Here is a 24,078-nt window from a genome sequence, read left to right as displayed (position 1 = left end):
CTTGATGTGCTCGCACATGTAATACCCGTAGTGTACAAAACCAGATGGTTGCTTGTGGCATGAAAAGTTTGTGCGTACAACCATTTCTTTCGGTCTCTCAGGGTTATGAATCCCTCTGTTGGTAATGTAGGGCTGGTAAGTCCTATTTTGAAAAAAAAATAAGAAGTTAGTTTATATGTAATTTTTGGGGGAACAATTTGCACAATGTAAGTGTACACAACAAGAAATTCACTAACTTTTGTAGGATAAATATGAATTCTTTGTAGGTGCTCTGGTCATAATCCAATAAGTCAAATACGGTCACAACTCCGTTCTTTGGCTATATCATAAAAGCAATCCAATGACCCCTGCAAAAATATTATATAAGTTTTTTGGCACGAAGGAGCAAGGGTATATATTATAACAAATGGTGGAAATTTAGACTCAGTGAAAGTTGCAAGGCACCCATATGTAATGCCTATCTTGCCACTTAAGCATCATATACGCTATGTAGGCTGAAACCCTCCTCATAGCTTTTTTATGTTGTCGTACTCGTTTTGCCTTTTTGTCCTTCTTTATCTTGTACTTAGCTAGTTTGTCATGGTTGTCTTCCCACTGGCTTGGAAAGTTGCGCCTAACTTCGCAAATACCATAAGGATCAAGATATCTAGCCTTCTCCTTTACAACATGCACGCAATTTTCTTGCATCATGTACAATGTATCACAATTAATTAGTTATAGCATAAGGAGGCGCCGCAGCGGCAGCCCATGGAAGGGGACGGGAGGCGCCCGGCGCGAGGAGGGAAGGCACCACGGCGGCGGCGGGCGGAAGGGGATGCATCGTGATGGGAGGCGACCAGCGCGGGGAGGAGAGACCGCGGGGAGGGCGCCGCAGCGGCAGCCCGCGGAGGGGGATGGGAGGCACCCAACGCTAGGAGGAGAAGCGCATGGCGGCAGTCGACGGAAGGGGACGCGACGTGATGGGAGACGGCCAGCGCAGGGAGGGCCCCGCGAGGATGGCCCCCCGAAAGGAGGGAAGGAGATGAGGATGTACTATTACCGTGCACATGTCTTTCGCCCTGGTGTGAGTTAATTTATCGCTTTGTAGCCGTTTGTGTGGTTATCTATCGCTTTGTTACCAAAGTCTCATTGGCCCAGCTCCTATTGAAAGCAACCAAGGACTACGAGCATATAACGTGGACTTGAAGGCGGCGAGAGTACGAAGAAGTTTCTTTGTGCTTCTGAGGACGGCTCCCTCTCTTCGTTGTGCTCTGAGGACGGCAACATAACTCATGGAATGAAATGTGAAAGCAAAATAGAAATCTTGGATTTCGTTGTCGTACGTGATACTACATTGATAGCTATTGAATACACTACTACAAAAATGATTTGTAGGCATGCCCCGTTTTTTTCCTAAGGGCAGGCGAAATTGCCACCCGTACCTACAAAACAGAGGCGGTACTGTAGCATGCGGCCCGCTCCTAAAGAACCATTTGCAGGAGCGGGTGATAACGTCACCCGCCCCTGCAAATGGCGGTAATTTCCAGGGACGAGCGATGGGGTAATCCAAATGGGAGGAGGGCGCCACGGCGGCAGCCCGAGCGTGGAAGGAGGCGCCACGAACGGAAGGCGCCGTGGGAGGAGTGGAGGAGGCGTGGCGCTGCGGCACGGCAGTGGAGGCGTCGCTAGGAGGCACTGCGGCGGTGGAGCTCGCGGGGGAGGGGAGCGGGAGCGAAGCGACGCCTACAAATCATTTTTGTAGTAGTGGATTCAATAGCTATCAATGTAGTATCACGTACGACAACGAAATCCAAGATTTCTATTTTGCTTTCACATTCATTCCATGAGTTATGTTGCCGTCCTCAGAGCACAAAGAAGAGAGGGAGCCGTCCTCAGAAGCACAAAGAAACTTCTTCGTAGTTGCCGTATTCTCGCCGCCTTCAAGTCCACGTTATATGCTTGTAGTCCGTGGTTGCTTTCAATAGGAGCCGGGCCAATGGAGACTTTGGTAACAAAGCGATAGATAACCACAAACGGTTACAAAGCGATAAATTAACTCACACCAGGGTGAAAGACGTGCACGGTAACGGTACATCCTCATCTCCTTGCCACTGCTTGGCTAAAATGATTTCAGAATTACAAAAAACAACAATCTCTAGCTGGTAAAGACAAACAGCACATAAGACTTAAGTACTCCAAACTACTATGGACCGTCCATCTATTTTAATCTCAAAAGCTCATCAATTTCTTTTAAAAAAGAACCACCCATGACTATTATATGTATTATTAATGCCTCTTTTTTTGCTACTGGAAAGTTAGCAAGCATTTGCTCCCTAATTATAGCTGTCCATTATTAATGTCTTAGCATCCAAAGATTAGAAAAGTGACGGCAAAGAGATGTGATAATACACCATTGGACGTGCACTACAGGACTCACCGCTTTTGCCCAGGGTTTCAATCAAATGGCCGACGGTCGCCAGTTATTTTATCTACTAATCATTATCTCATCTCTATTGTTTGGTCGGCCATTAAATCAAAAGAGATACTAATCATTTGTTCCCGTCGCTCACCTACACAATCTTAGTTACTGAAGACTCCTTTTGAAGCCTCTAGGTAAAATCACCTAGAATCGTAGGTGGACACTCTAAAAAAAAAGAGAAATTTTAGAAATTCTCGTAAAAAAGCAAAACATCTAAGATATCAATCGGTAGACTCAAAACCTTCGTAGCCATTAGATCTATTATGTCTTATAAAAAATTACCTACCTATGTTATTATGAAAATAGCCTAAAATAATCCCCTAAATCTATATCTAAATTACCCCCTACCATTATATAAATAAATTAAAGTAACCCCCTAATCTTCATCAAAATTACCCACTTATACCATTATAAACAATATTTAAAATAACCCCCAAAATTTGCAACTAAATTGCCCACCACTAATACTTTAAAAATAAGTAAACCCTTAAATTTGCATCTATATTACCCATATATGCTATTATTAAAAATAATATGAGGTAACCCTTCATTTGAATCTAAATCACCTTGATTAAAAATACACACCAATATATGATTCTAAATCATCTATTTCTTATACCATTGGTATATGATATAATGATTAAGATATATAGGCATGATGTACATCGCCATTTATGAAGATATAGAGGAAGTGATGGGAATATAAATTTCTATGTTAAAATTATAGCTCAAACTTAGGGTCCATTAAAAAAATTCAAGCACATATGTACGATGCAAAGTGAAAAGTTAAAGATTATAAGTGTGGATGAAAATATTGTAGAGAAATTACTAACTAAAATCTCACAATCGAGATGAAGATAGTAAGTATATATCTATATTAGTATTTTGTTAAAATATTTACAGATGAGAAGTTGCTTAAGGTAACAGTTTTGTTGCAATGGGGCCTAATTTTTTCCATTGGAAACTCCGCATAAGTTCTCACAAGACATGCTAGAAATAAAAGACAAATCCTAAAAAATCTCACAAAAATCAGAAAGATCAAACATTAGTTATGTAAACTACAATAATCGTAGTTATTGGTCTATTATATTCTCTAAAAAGTTACTTGCCACTATCATTATAAAATTATTCTAAAATAAACCCTAAACCTATATCTAAATTACCAAGCTCTGCCATTATCAAAAAATAATCTAAAGTAACCCCATAATTTTCATCCAGTTTACTCATGCATATGATTATAAAGCATAACTTAAAATGTCATTCTTAATTTGTATCTAAGTTACACATGTATATTGTTATTAAAAATAATCTAAAGTAAACACCTAAATCATCTTGATCTAATAATCTTCATGTGCATCATATAAAAATGTCCAAAAGTAAACTAATATATGATTCTAAATTATCTATTTATGTTATTTTTAATATAGAAATAGTAATTTAAGATATATAGGCACGATGAGTGTCACCATGTAGATCATTTATACATTATGTGAGGAAGTGATGAAAAATAATGATTTTTATACTAAACATAATGTATGGAGGCATCATACAAAATGAAAAAGTGTGAATGTGGATGAAAAAGTTTATAGAGTAATTACTAATTAAAAGTCAATCACAATTTGATAAAGTTAAGTACACATCTATATATTATGTTGAAGTATTGATAAAAATGAGAGACTAGTGTCGGGGATAGATCTCTAGTACCCGCAAGGAAGGAAGAAGACGGACTCCTACTAGGATTCCTCTGTGATCCTACTAGGACTCATACCATGTAATCCTACTAGGACTCCTCCTTGTAACCAACTAGCAATCCCACCCCCGGAGTAGATAAAGGAGGGCACGGGTCCCTAAATCAGTAGGCTAATACCTCATAGATCTACAACAGAGGACCAAATCCTCAACACCAAACAACACCCAAGCGCAGGGTGCAATATATAACACCCAAACAGGATGTAGGGTATTACGCTACTCTGGCAGCCCGAATTTGTATAAATTCATGTCTTCTGTCCTCACTTTTACCTTCGAGTTCCTGATCTCGACGAGCCCCACTAATCAAAACACAACCTCGGACACCCCCCTCAGTAGGTTGCCGGGTCTAAACACCGACATTTGGTGTGCTAGGTAGGGGTGATTGTCGAGATCATCGGATGAGCTTGAAGGACCTCATTAAGATCAATCTACTCTACAAGAAAAGAAGCAAGTTGCTGAGTCAAAGTTCCGAGTAAACAAATCTATGCCGAGACAGAATCGATGCGCTACGTGTTCCAGTCAAAGATCGAGTCGGTTTCCACTGCAGGCTGCTGCATACGTCTCGTCGATCAAGATAGAGGCAAATCCGATTCGAGTTGGGAGATCAAGCAGACCGAGGGATCCACGCCATAATTTTCAAGATGACAAAGATCCGACTACTCTCCATGAAATGCAAATTTGAGGAATCTGTGATACATGCACAAGGAAGGCTACCACAAAACCTCAAAATCATAGCCTAACATATATAGAAGATGTACCCAAGCAATGCTACCCTGATGTCTGGCCGCATCAAGTCATCGATGACTACTTCGACTACTCGTCTTAACTAGAAAACTAGTCGAGGACGGTCTACTTTGACTACTCGTCTTAACTAGAAAACTAGTCGAGGGCGGGTTCCATGTGATCAACAACTAGTCAGAATCGACTTCGACTAGTTGGCTTCATCAACAATCGACACGACTTTGTCAACAATTATCCATGAATCAAGCTAAGTCACTTTTTCAATTATTTTATATAATTTTTCTAGCTTGTTTTCCACATGCAGCGCAACACGCCGACTACTTATTTGTGTACGCCTCTCGATGGAAATTACCCTCCAGAGCTACACTTTGCCAATTATTCATGGGGTATGTTAACCGACAGATATGGGCTTGGTACACAAAATTATGGAGGCTATAGCCACGAGTTTTGTGCACTGAGTTCTGGAAGCTCCGCCAACAGGATTGTTACATCAAATTTCGGAGGCTATGGCCATGGGTTTAGTGCACTGAGTGCTGGAGGCTCACAACGGCAACACCCTAGTGAGGCACAAATCCAATGCGTGGCAAACACGCGCTCTGCACACCATAATTCCCAAAATGACAAAGATCTATTACAGTCACACGCTTACATATATCTATGGGCCCACCAGAAGGTTTGGATGGCTCTAAGTATGAGGCTGGACACTGAGACGTATCTGACATGGAGACTATGGCGCAGGATGGCATAGTCTACATAGGAAGATGAGAACTAGTTGAGGATTAGGAAAAGTACTCATAGCAATAAGAGTAGGACTTGTCTAGTCGAATCTGAGTAGTATTCTTATAACCAACCGACCTGTAGCCCTGCTCCTAGCAATATAAGGCTAGGCAGGGATCCCCACCAAAGAAATTCAATCCAACCAACACACAGAATGTAGGTATTACGCTATTCAGCGGCCTGAACCTGTCTAAATCGTGTGTCTGCATTTACCTTCAAGTTCTTGATCTCGATGAGCCTCACTAACCAAAACACTACCTCGAGCACACCTCTCGGTAGGTTGCTGGGTCTAAACACCGACAGTGTAACAACCAGGTGTTAAAAAGGTTTAAGAATAGTTATTTTGAGGTTGAGAATAAAATTTGGGTGCTAAGAGAGTTTATCGGCAAAAGTCAACTTTAAGCCAAATGTTGACCAAAAATGCCAAATTGAGATTCAAATTTAGAAAAAGATGTCAAATGCGTGGATTTAGACTTTATGGACAATTGGAACTTAAAGAGACCATTTGAGAAGCAAATGGACCTTAAATTATCCAAAAATCAAAATGAAGGATGCTCCTGTTCACTAACTAAAAATAGGAATGACTGCCTCTGAAAAACAGTACTAAAAGGAATGAATTTTGATTCAAGAGATTTTGAAGAAATCCTATGTGGACCTTTGGTTTTATGGGCAAAATGGAACTTTTATATCAAGCTTAACATGATCTCCAAGTTTGGCATGAAATAATTGGCATTTGAAGTGTTAAGTGGAAATTCAAGATTTAATTGGAGAATGTGGTGCTGTTTTGTTAAGAAGTACAGACATTCAGTGCAAACTCAGTTTAGTGAAAGGCAAGAAATGGCAGTTAGCTTCAGGGCTAGATTTGGAAGGGAAAAAGAAGGATTTGACTTTTGAGATGAATAAGGGAAGTGTACAGAAATAGGTTCTTTACAACTTCTATAAAGGGAGTTTTGAGAGATTAAGTGAAGAAAATGGAGTAAATACAATCTGAACTTTCAGCTCAACCAAAATATACAGTTCTATCAATGTTGGAAAAAAATGTACAGTGACAGTTTGGTTTTACCATCTCTAGCATAAATTTCTGAGAAATCTAGTGTGGAAGATACATGAGTTCTTGTGCAAAATGGAATCTTTGTTAGTTAAGGAACAAAGATAGGTAAAGGGTGGAGGCTATAACTCGAGTTTGAGCAATTGAAATCAAACCCGAAGTAGGGAAGAAACTCTATTTGGGGAAACTGTTGAACTGAATCATTCTGTTTCAGTTACAGAGAGTTTTTGGCCGGACTTTGAGTTTCAAAATCTCGGTGCTAGAGTGCTCGTCTCAGTTAATGGTGAATCTATCAATTGAAGTACTCAGTTTACACTACAAGATTGCTTAAAGGAGCATCGCAAATCGCAATGGAAATCAGGGGAGGATGGGCGGCCCCCTGCAGAGGGAGGTAGGGGAGCACGACGCGTGCCCCCGCCGGTGGAGGGAGGAAGGAGAGGGGCGGCCCGTCGGCGAAGGGAGGCGGGGGAGGACGAAGTGCGCCCGCTGGAGGAGGGGGCGAGGGAGAGGAGGGCGCCAGCGGAGGGAGGCAGGGGAGGACGGCATGCGTCCGCTGGCGGAGGGAGGTAGGGGATGGCGGCGCGGCTGGCCGTCGGAGGGGGCGCGGAGGAGAAATCGAGCGGATTCATCTTGGGGGCGGCGGACCGGTGCCTTGGGTGCGGCGGACTAGCGGGGTAGGGTGCGGCCGACGGTGGTTGGGCGCGGCTGCCAGCGTGGAGGACGGATCTAGCGGCGGCGGGATTGGGGTTGGACGGGTCTGGCGGTGGGGGTGCGAGCGGTCAGGACGAGGGTGTGGGGGCAGGGGTCGTCGGTGAGAAGCTGCAGGCGGTGACGTGGAGGAGGGAGGGATCGGCAGCGTGGAGGAGGGAGAGTGTGGCGGGCGGGGCAGCGGGGGTGGGGGTGGGAGGGCACGAGGTGGGCAGAGTGGAGTAAATGAGGGTATGTGGTATCAAGTTACTACTTTAGGAGGTTTTTAGGAAGGGGTGGAGCTCCTAAAGGAATTGAAGCCTCCTAAAAAATACTTACAGTCAATGTGTTTATAGGAACTAAAATTTAGGAGGCTGGAAACAAACTAAAAACATGATATCACATACATATTGTTCATACATTAAGTCAACACGAATTAAAAACATGATAGCACATGCATATTGTTCATACATTAAGTCCACACGAATTAAAAATATGATAGCACATACATATTGTCCATACATTACACCTGGTTCAAACGAATGATAAAGCACACCAGGAAATAGACATAGGTCATGGTGCAAGTAAAGAACACAAAATACCACATGATGCCACAGATAAATTGCTCACATCTCAACTTGCGCCACCACCGAAGCGCCGAGTGATGATCTCATCCTGCATATCCATATAGAATTTTTGTTGTCGTTCACTCATACCTCTAAGATCCATATTTATGATTTCCTCGTCATCGTTCCTCAGTTTCAAAGCTAGTTCTCGCTGCTGTAGATCAAGCCTTCTATTCTCTGTTGCAATATTCTATGCTTGTTGCATTAGTTCTAGCTTTCTATTCTCAACTTCATGCTTTAATTCTAGCCTTCTAGTCTCTACTGGAAGTCTCACATCATTGCGCTCTTTTTTCCTAACCTCTTTCAACTCTTCAGCCTTTTCTTTCTTGGCCCACAGATTTTCCATTGCTTCCATATAAAGGGTTTCACCATTAGAAATAGGATTTTTACCTCCGTGTGCTTTCTCCTTCTTCTTACCATCTGGCCTGCCTTTGTTTGGTGAAGTATGACAGGGGGAGAAGGCCCAACAATTGGCTCTGCCTGCTCTTCAGGTAAGCTTTGGCAGTTGGACCCATGGGTGCGGGCGTGGTGCCAAATTCCACCCGTGGGTATAGACCCAACCCGACCCGCATTAAGATGGGTTGGGTGTGGGTGTGAATTTTCACCCGTGGGTGCCCAATAGGACCCATCATATATAACAAGGTATATCCTAGTTCACATCATGACACATGCCTCTTTGTACCATGAATTTGGTCCAACCCAACGGAAACCCTAGACTACGCAATCACTCACTCGGTCACTCCCCTCCCCTCAGTCCTTCTCCCTCCCCTTATCCATGCCACCATCCCAGTTCCCAACCTCCTAGGCACGCCGCGTAGGCCACGCGCATCAACTCCAGACCTCCTGTACACGGATGCAGAGCTGAAATAAGATGACCATTATGTGATGTACTGTGCTTAAATATGAAAGTTTGGCTTCCTAAACAATTGTTTTTTACTGAGATGATCTTATCATTATATATTGCTTGATATCGTGTGATCGTGTTGATATATACTGTATGTTGCACCCGCGGGCGACCCAAAACCTGAGGGTGACCCACGGGTGTGGGTGCGGGTGTGACATTTCACCCGCAAGTCTATCCGAGGGCGGGTGTGATATTTCACCCACAGGTCTATCCGAGGACGGGTGTGACCAAGTGTTACGGGTCTTGTTGAGGGCGGGTTTTTATTCCACCGCACCTCACCCACCCATTGCCATCCCTGGTAGGCTTCCAAACTGAAGGTCATCGGCATCGACCTCACTACTGTCCACATTGGTGTCCACAAAATGCTCCCAACTTCCCATTTCATGCTCCTGCAACATCACCACATATAGGAATTAAATTATTGTAAATATCCAAATGGCTGCAGATAAATTTTCATGTTGCATATTGGAAGCTCTACTAATTAGATGAATCGATGTGCTAGTTCAGTTTTGAAAATATGCCTCTTTTCCTGTCTCTCTCTCACTGATCCCTACATGCAGACGCAGCAGCAAGATCCTATCGTCCTACACGCAGCAGCAAAATAGAATGGATCCCTTTCTCTTCTCCCATCTCCCTACACGTAGCTGCTACAACACCAAGCAATGACAAAAATCGATTCTTGTCTCTGTTCCTATCTCCTTAAAGCAGCAGCGAATTGAAATCTCCTCACGCGGGGGCTGGACGCCGTGCAGGACCGCGCCTCCGCATCCGCCGGCTTGCGGAGTTGCGAGCTGTGCGGGCCGCGCTGCCGCATCTGCCGGCGTGCAGATCTGCGAGCTGTGAGGGACCTAGCCGCCGCATCCGCTGGTGCGTGGCGGTGCGAGCTGTGTGGGGGCCAAGCACCCGTGCGGCCGTGCGGGAGGATCTGTGAGGGATCGTCGGGCTCGTCGCCGGAGGTGGCAACTAGATCGACGAAGGGGCCGGCGGCGCGATTGGGGCTGAGTACGAGAAAAATGCAAGGCATCGTCGCTGCGCGAAAAAAAGCGACGGATCCGGTGGCCGTCGTCCACAAGGACCAGGCAACCACCCGGCTCTGACGCCATGGCCTCTATGATACCTGGTTGCATCGGTATAGATAATGAAAAAGTTGGGACCTTATACCTTTTCGTGGAAGAGCCACGTTGCTAGTTTTTTACCGAAGAACTTGTGAGGAAGATTATTGCTTGATGGGATCTCAAACTTATGCATCCTTACACAATGGTTAACATACTGTCTAATCTTCTCCGGCTGGAGTCTGGACTGAATTGGAGCCTTAACGTTGAAAGCTGCCGCCCATAATATGGGCTTTGCACCTTTGCATGCGGAGAGCTTCATGGGCCGGTCTTAATCTCACGTGGTCAAGGCCCATGATGCAATCATGGATTTGGCCTGTGCCCACTTGATTCTCCGGTCAGTTTCTGAGTCCTCTGCTCCCGCAAGGACCTTAATTGGCATCATATCATAAATATGATACGATCTAAAAAATTCGCTAGCTCATGCACACAGGTTGTAGCAAAATCCACAAAAGCAATTGCACGAATGACTCGACACAATCTGAATGACGCATGTCAAGAGAGGAAACCATCGCAGAGGATAACGATCAAAAGAGTACATCTTAGTTTGCTTGATCACTAGGAGAATTCATTACCACAACTTGTCAAGTTGCACTCTTTATTCATCAACAAGAAAATGCAAAGAATATGGCACCAGATTAGTAATGAGCACCCAGGTCCTAGGCATAATTATGTGTCTAACCAAAGCCGTCAGTACTCAACCATAGATCTAAAAGTAACTGTGCATCTAATACTAGCACTCTAGCAGTACTTAGCACAATTCTAAACCGAGAAAGCGTACTACTTTGACCAACGATGCAGCCTGGTGCTTGGCAACTGACGGCTGATCGCTGCGTGGTGTGCAGGCACATGCCGCTGACAATTGCCATGGCAGTGACACGACAGAAGAGCACTGGAGCAGGACAGTTGGCTTGCTTGCTGGGCTTCTCCGCCTCTCCGGGCACCTGCAAGCGGCTGGCTCTACTTCGTTCATATAGGACACCACCGCAAAGACACCATGATCCTTCATTTTGTCCTCGAGCAACTGGAATGCATGCATGAGATCATCCATATTTCTTTTCTCAAGCACGTATCATCACCAGATCCATACATGATCAAAAAATTAATTGAATTATGTATCTACATGATATACATGTGCAAGTGCTGCAATGTGTGTACACGTCTTGGAGTGTCCATAGAATTGAACCACGTCAGCTGTTCACAGTTGAACCGATGCCAAATAAAATTGGCAAAACAAACAAAGTTATGCTCAGTCTTGCTCCTCTCCCTCCAATGGATCGGAGCTGGTTCATGGTTGCGCCTGGTGCCCGGCCAAGGCCAACTGTGCGGAGAGTGCAGGCCCAACGTAACGGCGCGCCTGAGCTCGCGAGCTCACGATCGCCGGTCGCCGCCGAGCCCGAGCAGTAGTCTTGATGAGCTCCGTGTCGGCGTGTCCTGCTGTCAACTCGCCGACGCTATCCAGTCTTCCGTCCTGCTCACCTTCACTACCGGACACAGTCAAATTGCCGAGTGCCAGGGGCACTCGGCGAAGGGCAGAATACCCTCGGCGAACCGTTTGCCGAGTGTAACACTCGGCAAACGGCACACGGCAAATGTTTAGTCGGCAAACACTAGTTCGCCGAGTGTTTTGTGTCGGGCACTCGACAAAGACTTTGCCGAGTGCCCAGAAAACACTCGGCGAACAATTATTGAAAAAAATAAAAAAAAATCATACACGGGCGCCACTGCTCCGCCGCCGCCGCCGCCGCCACCATCCTCTCCTCTTCTCTTCAGGCCCCGGTGCCGGCGGATCCGGTGGAGGGGACGGGCGGGCGGCGGATCCGGGGGCCGGGGGCCGGGCGCCGGGGGGGCGGCGGGCGGATCCGGGGGCCGGGGCGGCGGATCCGGAGGCCGGGGTGGCGGATCCGGGGGCCGGGGCGGCGGCGGATCCGGGGGCCAGGACGGCGGGCGGATCCGGGGGCCGGGGCGGCGGGCGGATCCGGGGGCCGGGGCGGCGGCGGGCGGATCCGGGCGGCGGCGGGCGGATCCGGGGGCCGGGGCGGCGGGCGGATCCGAGGGCCGGGGCGGCGGATCCGGGGGCCGGGGCGGCGGGCGGCGGCGGATCCGGCGGCCGGCGGCGGCGGATCCGGGAGCGCGGGTCGGCGGGCGGTGGGGCCGGGGCCGCCGGGCGGCGGCGGGGGACGCCGGGCGGCATGCCGGGCGCCGGGCGGTGGCGGGGGGCGCCGGGCGACGCGCGGCGGCAGGGGCCTTCGGGCGGCGGCGGGAGGGAGAGAGGAGGGAGTGAGGAGGGAGAGAGGAGGGGGCCGGCCGGGAGTGAGTGATGTGAGAGAGGGGGGCCGGCGGAGGCACTTATGAGGGGGCCGGGCACTTGGTTTGCCGAGTGTCCTACGTGGACACTCGGTAAAGAGTTTAAAAAAATATACAAATTTACTGACTATACAAAAAAATTTAAAAAATATCTAACAGTTTCAAAAAAATACCAAATTTTCACACGGACCAATATAGGTTCTCTACTGACTATACAAAAAGTTTTGTAGTCAAACCGAACTCGACCGTCACTTCGACTCTAAATTTTATCGAATCCTTCTCAAAGTTACTATTCTTCTTCTGAGATACTTCGGTTTGTAATCATTGTACATGATGAAATGTGCAAAACCTTCTCAATTTTTTTCCACAGCCTCCACGTATTATATCATCACATCATGGCAAATCTCATAATTTTCAGACTTTGATTGTTTTTTTTACAATTTAAAAATACTACTGCCACACGTTCATGGTCGTATTTCCTGAACAAGATGTTCGAAATTTCTTTTCATTTCATGGGTCAGGTCTCAAATTGGTCCAAATAACATGAATATCATTTTTCTACTCATTTTATTCCATAATTTGAATCACTTGCAGTTCAAATTTGACTTATACCAAAAATTCCCTTGAAATGCAATTAATTAAATAAATATAGCAAATAAATTCAAAAATATACCAAATTTTAACATGGAGTACCACATGTTGTATGTGGGGAGTAGAAAAAATTTCATGGTGAAAAGAGAAAAAAAATTATTTTTTTGCCGAGTGTCAAAAAAAACACTAGGCAAACCCACCTCTTTGCCGAGTGTTTTTTTTGACACTCGGCAAACCCCCCTCTTTGCCAAGTGTTTTTTTTGACACTCGGCAAAGAGGGGGCTTTACCGAGTGTTTTTTATTTAACACTCGGCAAAGCCACTATTTGCCGAGTGTTTTTTTTTACCGAGTGTTTTTGGCTTGGCACTCGGCGAAGAGCTTGTTTGCCGAGTGTCCGAAAAAAAACACTCGGCAAAAAGAAAACACTCGGCAAATTTAAAGTTTCCCGTAGTGCTTTTTCTAATTCTGCTTGAGATGATTGACGTACATGACAGGACTCTGTCGATCACATCTATTCATTCATGGAGTACGTCTTCTACCCCAAGCTAGCTAGCTTCATGACTAGCTTCTCCAATCAACTCCAGATGGTGGTTACGTAGATAGGTTTTGGTGATTATATGGGAGCACCAATCTTCGAGACTAGAGCATCTCCAACAAATTGTCAAAACTTCACTCCTAAAATATTTTCTCTCCCCTTCTCCAATAGCAGCTTTTGGATTGTTGGAGACCTTGTTACAGCATACTATTGAAAATTCATCTCCAAAATCCTTCCTTAGACGTGGACCCACCTGTCAGCGCCCCCTTTCCCTGGTACCCCTCCTCTACCTCGGTCCCTCCCTCCTCCTCCTCCTCCTCTCTTTCTCTCTCGCGCACCGCCGCCGACCGCCCTATCCTCCGTCCTCGCACGTGCCCTTACTACCCATACTTTCTAATCCTCGGTTCCCTCTTGGTCCCTCCCAGATCATACCAATCACGATGAAATAATACAATAGTTCGATTTATGCCACGCCCTGATGAGTTATACCGCAGCTCAATAATTTCTTTTAGACAATCATAAAACTCAAATAGCTCACTGTTATAAAAGCCTGCAGCCATAATCCAATTGTTCTGTGTCTTCCGATTTTCCTCTTGGGCATGTGTGTGGTACCGGACATCGCTAATAAGATATGCTGAATATTTTTTTTCTCGCTTGTCTGGTAAAGCTGATAATGCATACAGGTCCTCGGAGACCTTTTCTTCAGGCATCTTTTCAATCTATACAACAAAACCATAGTTTTATATATAGGTCCTCACCAGCCAATATAAGTTTGTTCTGAAAAAGCAGAAAACTTACATGCGATTTAAACCATTGGGCCAATTCTTTCTAAATTCTACAGTCAATAACCTGGTCCGACACACCTTCCGCTTTTAAATGATCCCTGTATTATCGGTGTTTAGATCTGGCAACCTACCAAGGGGGTGCCCGAGGTAGTATTTTGGTTGGTGGGGGATCGCCGGACCTGGAACTCGAAGGTAAAAGTAAGGACACGAGACAGATTTATACAGGTTTGGGCTGCCAGAATAGCATTTTACCCTACGTCCTATTTGGTGGAGTATATTGCGCCCTGCGCTTGGGTGTTGTTTGGTGTTGGTTTTGGTCCTGCCGATCTAGGGACCCCTGCCCTCCATTACATACTACAGGTGGCGGGATTACTAGTCAGTTATAAGGTAGGAGTCCTAGTAGGATTACAGTACAAGAGAATCCTAGTAGGAGTCTGTCTTCTTCCTTCCTTGCAGGTACTGAGGATCTATCCCCAACATGTATATCCTACAAAAACACATCCATCTGAAAATTAGACCGAAATAATTGCAGTACAATCATTGCATGACGGATTACGTACCCGATATATGGCTCAACCTCTTCGCAATTGTTTATCACATACATACCAAACCAGTTTGTCATAATCCAAATCAAGGAACGAAGTCTTCGCTGCTCGAATTACATCAACACTGTGTTGGAAACAAGATAAATCGCCTTCTTGTAACAAATCAGCATTCTCTCTATTCCTGCCCTCCTGATTGAATTGTGTGCCAATATCATCATCCGCAAAGTACCTTGAGCAAAATATCAAGGCCTCATTACCAACTTATGCTTCTACAATAGATCCTTTAGGCCTAGTCATGTTTCTCATAGAATGCTCAATGTGCATAGCCTTCTTTCGATAGGATACATCCATCCATATTGTACTAGGCCTCTTAGGATTGCTTCCTCAGGCAAATGGACAACCAAGTGCACCATAACATCAAAGAAGGCAGGGGGGAAACTTTTCTCAAGCTTGCACAAAATTATTGGGATATCTGTTTTCAATTTCTTCAAAACATATAACTTTAGAGTTTTGCAATATAGTTGTCGAAAGAAGTTTCCTAATTCCAAAACAGCTGAGTATGTCTCTTTATCCATTAAACCTCGAAGGGAAGCAGGCAAAATCCTTTGGAGTAGGATACGACAATCATAAGTTTTCAGTCTTTGGAGTTTGCATCCATTAGTGGCAATACATCTTGATAAGTTAGAAGCATATTCATCTGGGAACTTCACCTGACTTATAAAATCATAGAACACCTTCTGTTTCTTTTTACCCATTATATACGGAGCTTCTAGCATTTTGCATGACTCTCTTTTTATAGTATTCAGCATGCGTAAATGTGGTCTAATGCCCATCTCTTCCAAATCAACCCTAGCATTGATTGTATCCTTTGTCTTCCCAACAATTTTAAGTAATGTTCCAATAAGATTTTCGCATATGTTTTTCTCAATGTGCATGACATCAAGATTATGTGGCAGCTTCAAAGTTGTCCAATACGGCAAGTCAAACAAACAAACCCTTCGGCTCCAACACTGTCTAGGTTCCCGCTTCATTTTCTGACTTGAGGAGGCTTTCCTAGTTTAACATCTTTAACCTTCTCCAGTTGCTACTAAAGCTCCTCAGTAGTAAATTCCTCTAGCATCTCTCAGTTTTCAGTATTACCATCAAACTCTACTTTCTTTCTTCTCCATGGATGGTCAGTTGGAAGGAAACGACGATGGCCAATATAACTTATCTTGTTCTTCAATCTCCTTGATCAAGGATCCTTGTCACAACGCACACAGGCATAATAACCTTTTGTGACTCGCCCCGCCAATGTGCTCAGTGCTGGATAATTATGTATGCACCAAATAACCGTAGCATGTAGTTTAAAGGATTGTTGAATACAAGCATCATATGCATCGACACCCTTCCAAAGGTCCAACAGCTCATCTATGAGAGGTTGCAAGAAGACATCAAAATCCTTTGATGGAGAACTCAGCCCAGGGATCAATAATCCCATCATGAACTTTGATTCTTCCATGCATACACATGGTTGCATGTTATACGGCATAACAAATATTGGCCACATACTATATGAGTTGGTCATGTTACCAAATGGATTGAAACCATTGGTTGCAAGGCCAAGTCTAATGTTCCTAGCATCTTTTGCAAATTCCAGCCAATTTTTATCGAAATCTTTCCATGCCACACCATCAATTGGATGGCTAAGCTCCTTATCCACCGGTTTTCACTTCAACTTGTGCCATTATGCATCCTTTGCGGTTTTAGATGAAAGAAACATCCTCTTCAACCTTGAAACCAACAAAAAATACCTCAATACCTTCTAAGGAACGCGCTTCTTGTTGTCTGCATCTTTCCATCTTGAATCTGATTCACAATACACTGGGCACACATCATGGTCAGCTAGCATCTTGTGAAACAATACACAATTATTCTTGCAAACATGGATAGATTCAGAACACATACTCCTAGGAAAGCAAGGGATAACACCTTCAGAAGCGCATGGAATGTGACATTGCTGATCCGATAGAAAGACTTGATATGAAGTAACTTCACAACAAATGTAAATTGTGTATATTTAGATCCTAGTGACATCTTGTGGTTTATATGTTCCTTTATACATTCTAACATTTTTCCTTCAAGCTCTTTAGCGTGGCACATGTTGGCTATCATTTCATGAAGTTCATCTTCAGTGCCTTCGTCCTCCTCCATACCTGATATGTGTTCGATTTCTTGAACCATTTCCTGATCACCATCTTCCTGCAGAACTGCATTATCCACAACCCTGGCAGAATTTTCCTCAACCCCAATTGCATTTTTCTGAACCCCATTATCCTGCAGATTTGCATTTTTCTGAACTCTATCCTTGAATGTTTCTCCATAATGGATTCACCTAGTGTAGGTGCTTGTCATCCCATTCATAAGTAAGTACAGGTTCACCACATCTACAGTACATCTAGACTGATTCAGGCATCCACGACACGGGCATAGTATTTGTTCATCGTCAGAGTATCTACTCTTAACAAGTTCCATGAAATCATTGACCCCTTTCTCATGCTCGGGAGTATATAGTTGAAAACCGTGTATCCAACATCTATCCATCTAGGAAATTTTAGCAAATTCAACTCAAAATTACTGATCAGATTGAAAGACCTCAATGCGAAATGAAATTTTGGCAAATTCAACTCAAAATTACTGACTAGATTGATGCGCCCCAGCTGGAAGCACCAGATTTGTGCTGCCTAGGATTGAGCCACCGCGGGGAGGCGCATATCTCCGCCGAAGTGCTCTTTCCTTGCCACCTTCTCTCTATTTTTCTTTTTTCCCTATCATGGGAACGCGGTAGCGGGTAAACTATTTTTTGGCTGCAGCGTGAGCTTTTTTGCCGTCAACTACCACACTCACCTGAAACTTACCTTATATGTGGGACCCAGTCGCGGTAAAGACTTCCCATTTGATCGGTAACAGGTTCGACCCACGGGAGGAGTATGTTTTCCATTTTATTTTACCGCCCTATTTATCATGGGACCCTCGTAGGTTTATGACGTTTTCATAGAGCTTATATCGTCACAAAACCACCATGTAACAACGAGTGACGATTTCTTTTTAGCCCATAACTTTGTCACTAAATTTGCTTGGATGTGAAACTTTATGACGTTTTCAGCCAGAAACGTCATAGATCCACGACGAGAATAAATGTGTCATAAAAGTTTCATCATAGATCAACACATTTCTTGTAGTGTATCCTCATATCTCCCGCTGCCAGCCCCGCCCCGACTACTCCCGTGGCCGTCGCCGGATTCCTTGGCCTCCCGACAGCGAAGCTCTCCTGGCCGGTCCCGTTCCCATTATGCCCCTCCCGATGGCGGAGCTCGCCCGACTCGCCCCGCCCCTCTCGACGGCAGATCTTGCCTGGCCGGCCCCGCGCGAGGCAAGGCAGGGCGCGGCTGCCTGGCCCCTGGCGCAGCTAGAGCTGCATCGTCGGGGCGAGGCCGCTGGGCTCCGAGGCGAGGCTGGGTCGATCGGATGCACGATCGCTGGGTCGCTGGCGCGTGGTGGTGCTGGGCGCGGCCGCCGCGCGCTGGTGGTGGATCAAAGCGGACATGTCTGACGTGACGTGCCAATCCAACTGTGTCGATAGGGGAGAGGGGTGGAGAGGCTTGCTTCTCCCTTGCATCAAGGGGGGAGGAGCTGAGTTTTTAGCAATTACCAAAACAAAAATAGTATTGGGGAAGAGATTGGTAGTCTGCTTGAGTCCTCTCTTATTTTCAAAATCTTCTAAATGGTAGATTTTTAGTATTTGGGGTGGATACGAGCAATCTGCTAGAGATGCTTGTAGATGGATCCTCTTTCCCTTTTCCTACTTTAGGTCATAAATGGATCTTCCTTCCATCCCTATTTTCCCTTTATTTTGTCTCTCTCAATCCCTTTCTTTTTTTTTTCCCATGCCACACATCTCCCTTTCCTTCTCTAATCTCTACAACCGTAGGATCTACAGGGGACAGGATTTTTCTGGCCACCCGATCTTCCCCGCCGCCGGTCATCCCAAGCCTCACGCCACTGCTGACCTTCCATGAGCTCGCGCCGCCGCTGACCGTCCACGGGACACCCTCCGCAAGCTGCGTGCGCTGCTGGCATGTTGACGTCGTCCGCGCCGGCTGTCCTCCGTGTGCATCGCCGACCTGGTGGCGCCATCCACCGGCTACCCTCCGAGCGCACCACTGGCCGCGCGACGCCGTCCCCGAGCTCCGCATCGGGCGCCCTCTGAGCGCACGCTGCTGGCCACCTTCCACGCTCGTCGCCGGCTACCCCCGTCCGCCCCGCCGCTGGCCATCCACCACGCCATGCCGCTGGCCTCAAGGAATGAGAGGAGGCGCGTGGGAGAGAAGAGAGGGAAGGAAAGGAGAGAAGTGCAGCTGACTGGTGGACCCTACGTGTCAGGCGATGGAAACGGGAAAGGGGATCTGGTGCCGCACTTGTCTCCAAAAATCAAAAAATATGAAAGGGGATTCCTCTATGGTGGGCTGCCGGCCAGGCATCAGTGTATGTTTTACTTGTGTCTGTTGCTTTGTTTTGTAATAAAATGTGATTCAAGAGGTACATACAAAATATGAAATTTCCTCAAGGTCAGTCTTGCCACTTGAAGCTTCCTGATCTTTGAAGGTTCATCTATTCCTTCTTTTCTGCGGCCAATCTATTCCTTTATTTCCAAATATCCCACCAAAACAACAACAATACACTAATGCTGTGCACTTTGTTTCAGTTTAATTTGCACGGGAGATAGCATGAAGAACAACCTGCACTGCATTGAGTGGATGATTTACTGAAATAAGGTGCATTGTTTAAACGTAAATGTTACAATCACTAAAATGTGCGGGCTGTGAAGCAGCAATATTTATACTCACCGGCGGCATGGTTATCAGATGAGGGTGATTTGGATCAAAGTACTTGGGATTTTGGTTAAATCTGAAGTAAATTCTAAAACTTCTCATAGTAATCCCATGGACCAAGCAAGTGGTAAGAAAGATGGAGTGAGTCGAATGCAAGACTCTTGTTAGGAATGTAAAACTGAAGAGTAAATACCCCTCAGAAATAGAAAAAAGAGAGGCATCCTAGAGTCTACCTTTCCTTCGGCTCTTTCCACATAATAAAGTTTTGACTAGAGATAACCTAGCCAAAAGGAGCGTAGCAGATGGATCTTTTTTGTTTTGTTTTGAAAAAAGAGCAATGTTTTAACTCTCCGGCTACGAGGGTTTAGTGGTAGGACTATTGAAACAGCTAGTAACAGAGCTATAGCGGTTAAATTGTACATGAGCAAAAATAGTTGTATCTTACCTCAAACAACTATAGCTGGGGATTTAAAACCTTAAAAAGAGTCTGTACATCCTCTGTTTTCTATTGTGTAGCTGCTAAACAGATGTGGCTTCATGTTCCTCAGGTTGTAGAAGTAGAGCGCGTGGCTGTAATTTTGAATCTAGTGGACAACTTTGGCTTGGCAATAAGAAATTCTTAGCAGCAAATGTTTTTTTACAGCTGCAATCCTGTGGGGGCTTTGGAAGGTGGGAATTAGTTTATGTTTTCAGAATGGTGCATTGAAGTGTCTTTTGAGGTTATGAATATTTGAAATTAGATGAACCACAAATTGCTCAAAAATCACATCTGCTACAAGGCAAACAAGGAATAAATACTCAAGCTCAACTAATCTCAACAAGGAAATAGTAATTGCCCATTGACACTACCATCCCGATCAGGTAATCCACATACATAAACACCACACCCTAAATTTCTCTCTTTTCTTTGTACTTCCTTGATTTCTACAACACTGAAAAGCCCGCGACATTCTTGATCTTTAGTGGAAGCTGGTCGGTGCGGACAGCTTGCTGTCTTTCTCCTTGCCGTCCTCCACCGAGGAAACCGAATTGTCCTCGTCCTTCACAGCAAGGAACACCAGTAGGGCAAGCAAGGGGTAGCTGATGGTCATGAGCCCCCAGTTCACAATCAGCTGGGATATCAGGGACGTCTTGCGCCTGTCGACTTGCCATGCCACAGCTGCTCCCGCACTCTGCACCCCCTTGTAGAACCCAACGTACCTGCATCAGAGTTGAAGACTGGTTCAGGCAAGGAAAATGTTTCTTTTTTCTTTTTCTCTCTGCCCCCTTTTCACAAAGGCTGGTTGGATAAGAATCTTTGAGGGGGAAGCTGGATAAGAATCTCTATCCCCAATCTTTTGAAGATGGTTGTGGAAGTCTTTAGCCATCAGAGATGACATGTTACTATCTTAAAGGTTAACTTTACCATCTAATAATAAATAGGGAAAGAACTAAAACTGAAAACTCTGTTCTCAGCATCTTAAGATGAACTTTGGCATCTAACGAGATATTGCAATGTGACTGCCTTTTAGCGTTATACATCTTAAACATGTTGCAGTGCTCCCTGTTAACCAGCATCTTGGGTGATGCTCTACCAGAAGAGTCCATTATCCCACGTCTTCAGTTATATTCTTTATATATGGAAAGGACACACAACAAAATTCAAGTTTTGACGATTAGCATGGCAAGGTGGCAGCAAAGGATTGTGTCTGCTTGAAGCGGTCAGCAGTCAATGGAATCTCCAGCCCAGATGTACTGACTAACAAGGAAACTGGGAGTATTTTATCCCTTCTGAATTGAATCGTTGCTAATTCAGTCTGCTACGCTACCAGAGATCATGGAACTATGCAGACAGTGACGTCCAGGGTAATCGTCTAGCTCCATGAACACTAGGAAGACATTTCTTTTTCTTTTGAATAATACATATCTAATTTTGTGAGACTGTTTTGCAGTTAAGTTCAGGCGTTGAGCACTCTGTTATGCCTACAACCCTGAATTGTCAAGTGAGCATCTTGAGTAAGAGGACATGAGCTTCAAGCTGCTAGTGTCAGCCAACTGACCACACGGGAATTTTCCTAGTAGCAACTAAGCAATTTTGATTAATACAACAAATTCCCAACATTAATTATGCTATTGAACCGTACCAAAAACAAAACAAAATAAAACAAGAATTGAGTTGCTTACCTGCTGAGGATTTGGGAGTCATTGGCGAGGGCGCCGATGATCCAGTAGATGAGGCTCTGGAACATGGCATCCAGCAGGCCGTAGCTGAAGTATAGCAGGAACGGCCCGGCATAGCGGTGTCCGTCCTTGAAATCGATGGGGACGGCCAGGTTGCCATGATCGAACTTGAGCTGGTTGGCCAGGCCGCCTCCCCAGATGGCCGTCCCGAGCACGGTGACGGCGACGACCCCGACGAGCCCCCTCTTCCTCCGGCTGGCGAATCCGAAGTCGAGGAAGTATCCGATGCCGGCGGAGCCGAGCATCTGCGCGCCCCAGTAGAAGACGTTGTTGAGTCCCTTGGTGCGGAGCGTGAAGAGCTTGCCGTTGACGTTGTTGAACTGGTAGGTGTAGAAGAAGTTGCTTGCCCACGCGGCGGGGAGCACGAGCAGCATCTTCCAGTTGGCGAAGAGCTTGAGGATCTCGGCGCCCTCGGTGGCCGGCGAGGAGAAGGTGACCCTGGTGGCCCTGGTGCCGTCGTCGCGGACGATCCTGGCGGGGGGCAGGACGAGGGCGGTGAGCGCGGCGCCGGTGAGCATGAACGCCATGAACGCGATGTAGGTGCCGTTGTTGACGCTGCCGGGCTTGTCGCCGTGGTTGTAGTTGAAGGAGAATGGGAGGAGGCCGCCGAGGACGCCGCCGAGGTTGAAGAGGCACCAGAAGAGGGAGATGTAGGTGCCCCGGCGGTTGGGGGGAGGGTAGGAGGTCATGATGGCGCCCTGCGCCGCCCAGAGGAAGCCCGCGCCGGCGCCGAGGATGGCGCCGGCGGCGACGGGGAAGGCCTGGGAGGCGTGGTGGTTGTAGTAGAGGAAGGAGCCGGCGTAGAGCGGGTAGGTGATGGCGCCGAGCAGGAGCGTCACGCGCGGGCCGAGGAGGTTGTGGGCGGCGCCGCCGAGGACGCCGAAGACGGCGAAGCAGGCGTAGAGGGCCGTGTTGGCGTTGTCGGCGGTGGTGTTGTCGACCTGGCCGCCGCCGCCCAGGCCGGAGAGCGCGTTGAACATGCCCGGGCAGCAGAAGCAGATGAGGCCCAGCAGGGACACCTGCGCCAGCGGCGAGTTGTAACGGAGGAGGCCGCGCCTCGCCGGAACCTCCGACGGCGGCGGCGGCGGCGGCGGCGGCGGCGGCGGGCCCTCCACCTCCGTCACGGCCATTGTATTGTATGTGAATCCCCTCCCTGACAATAATTGGTTGATTGATTGGGGGGATTACTGACGGAGACGGAGACGAAGACCCGAAGGTGGTATATATAGATCCTGATTTGTTGGGTTCATCGTTGCCTTGCAGATTGCAATGTTAGTTAATTTTGCGCGGCATATGGGTGACGGGAGGATGAAGAACCTACATTGTGACATTTGGAGGGATGCCAAAGCAGTTTAACGACTGCAGTTTAACTATACTTCATTGAAAAACTGTGCATTACCTATCTTTCTTTAAAAGAAAAAACTATTCCTGATTATTTTTCTTCAATCTTCATCTCGGTGGTTCCATCAAGATTCATTGGCATCGATCTGGCTTCACACTGGGGACGAATTAATTAAACTAGGAGATATCCTGGCTGATTACCTCAAAGACACAGCACTCAGATTCTTCAGTTGGGAGGTTTGGACATGATCGCTACTGCATCTTTGTCCGTCCTTGTAGATCACATTCGCTACTCCTTTCCCGTACAAGACAGAAGCCAGCTAGTATTATTTTTTTAGGAAACATCTTGTCATTAGTATTGTGATGAGCTGGCTAGGTTGATCGTGCAATGCGAGCTGATGTCTATGCCCTGCCTCGAGTCCGAATTTGATCACATTTTGACAAATAACGGATCGCATCGACACTTCCGAACCGGCCGGCACTAACATCGATGAGATGTGCATTAGCTGCGGCCGGTTGTTACACTCGTCAAAAACAATATTTGTTGCCCATTTGTCATTTACCAACAGGACATGCGCATGTGTGATCGAAAATCGTAGCCTGCAGGCTGCAGATGCTAGTTTTAATTTGCTCTGGATTTCATAAAATTAAAAGATTATAAAACACACTGATATTATATCTCCTCTGAGTAAGGGAACTCAACTGATGTTAGGGCCTGTTTGGATCCAAGGGCTAAATTTTAGCTCTGCACTTTTAGTCCAAAATTTAGCTCTTGGGATCC

At 46.1% G+C, this 24,078-nt stretch overlaps 1 protein-coding gene and 1 pseudogene across 1 annotated transcript; both read right to left on the bottom strand.

The window, feature by feature from the left end:
• Positions 1-14,892: 14,892 nt before the first annotated feature.
• On the bottom strand, positions 14,893-19,100 carry LOC140223311 (uncharacterized; annotated as a pseudogene).
• Positions 19,101-20,545: 1,445 nt separating this feature from the next.
• Positions 20,546-23,309, bottom strand: LOC117865535 (UNC93-like protein 1). The gene is made up of 2 exons (XM_034749759.2): positions 21,900-23,309; positions 20,546-20,936 (listed from the first exon to the last, which is right to left on the bottom strand). The coding sequence occupies exons 1-2, from the start codon at positions 23,084-23,086 to the stop codon at positions 20,696-20,698; spliced, it is 1,428 nt and encodes a 475-aa protein (XP_034605650.1). The 5' UTR covers positions 23,087-23,309; the 3' UTR covers positions 20,546-20,695.
• Between the last annotated feature and the right edge of the window lie 769 nt (positions 23,310-24,078).

The sequence above is a fragment of the Setaria viridis genome, chromosome 7 (genome assembly GCF_005286985.2).
Source record: "Setaria viridis chromosome 7, Setaria_viridis_v4.0, whole genome shotgun sequence".
NCBI classification, from domain to species: domain Eukaryota; kingdom Viridiplantae; phylum Streptophyta; class Magnoliopsida; order Poales; family Poaceae; genus Setaria; species Setaria viridis.
The sequence above is the reverse complement of the archived record's forward strand: the minus strand, read 5'-3'. Positions and strand labels throughout refer to the sequence as shown.

Coding starts and splice junctions, on each gene's coding strand:
- LOC117865535 (XM_034749759.2), bottom strand. CDS start 23,086: ATGGCCGTGACGGAGGTGGAGGGCCCGCCGCCGCCGCCGCCGCCGCCG. Junction 20,937..21,899: donor GACTCCCAAATCCTCAGCAG/GTAAGCAACTCA, acceptor ACTCTGATGCAG/GTACGTTGGGTTCTACAAGG.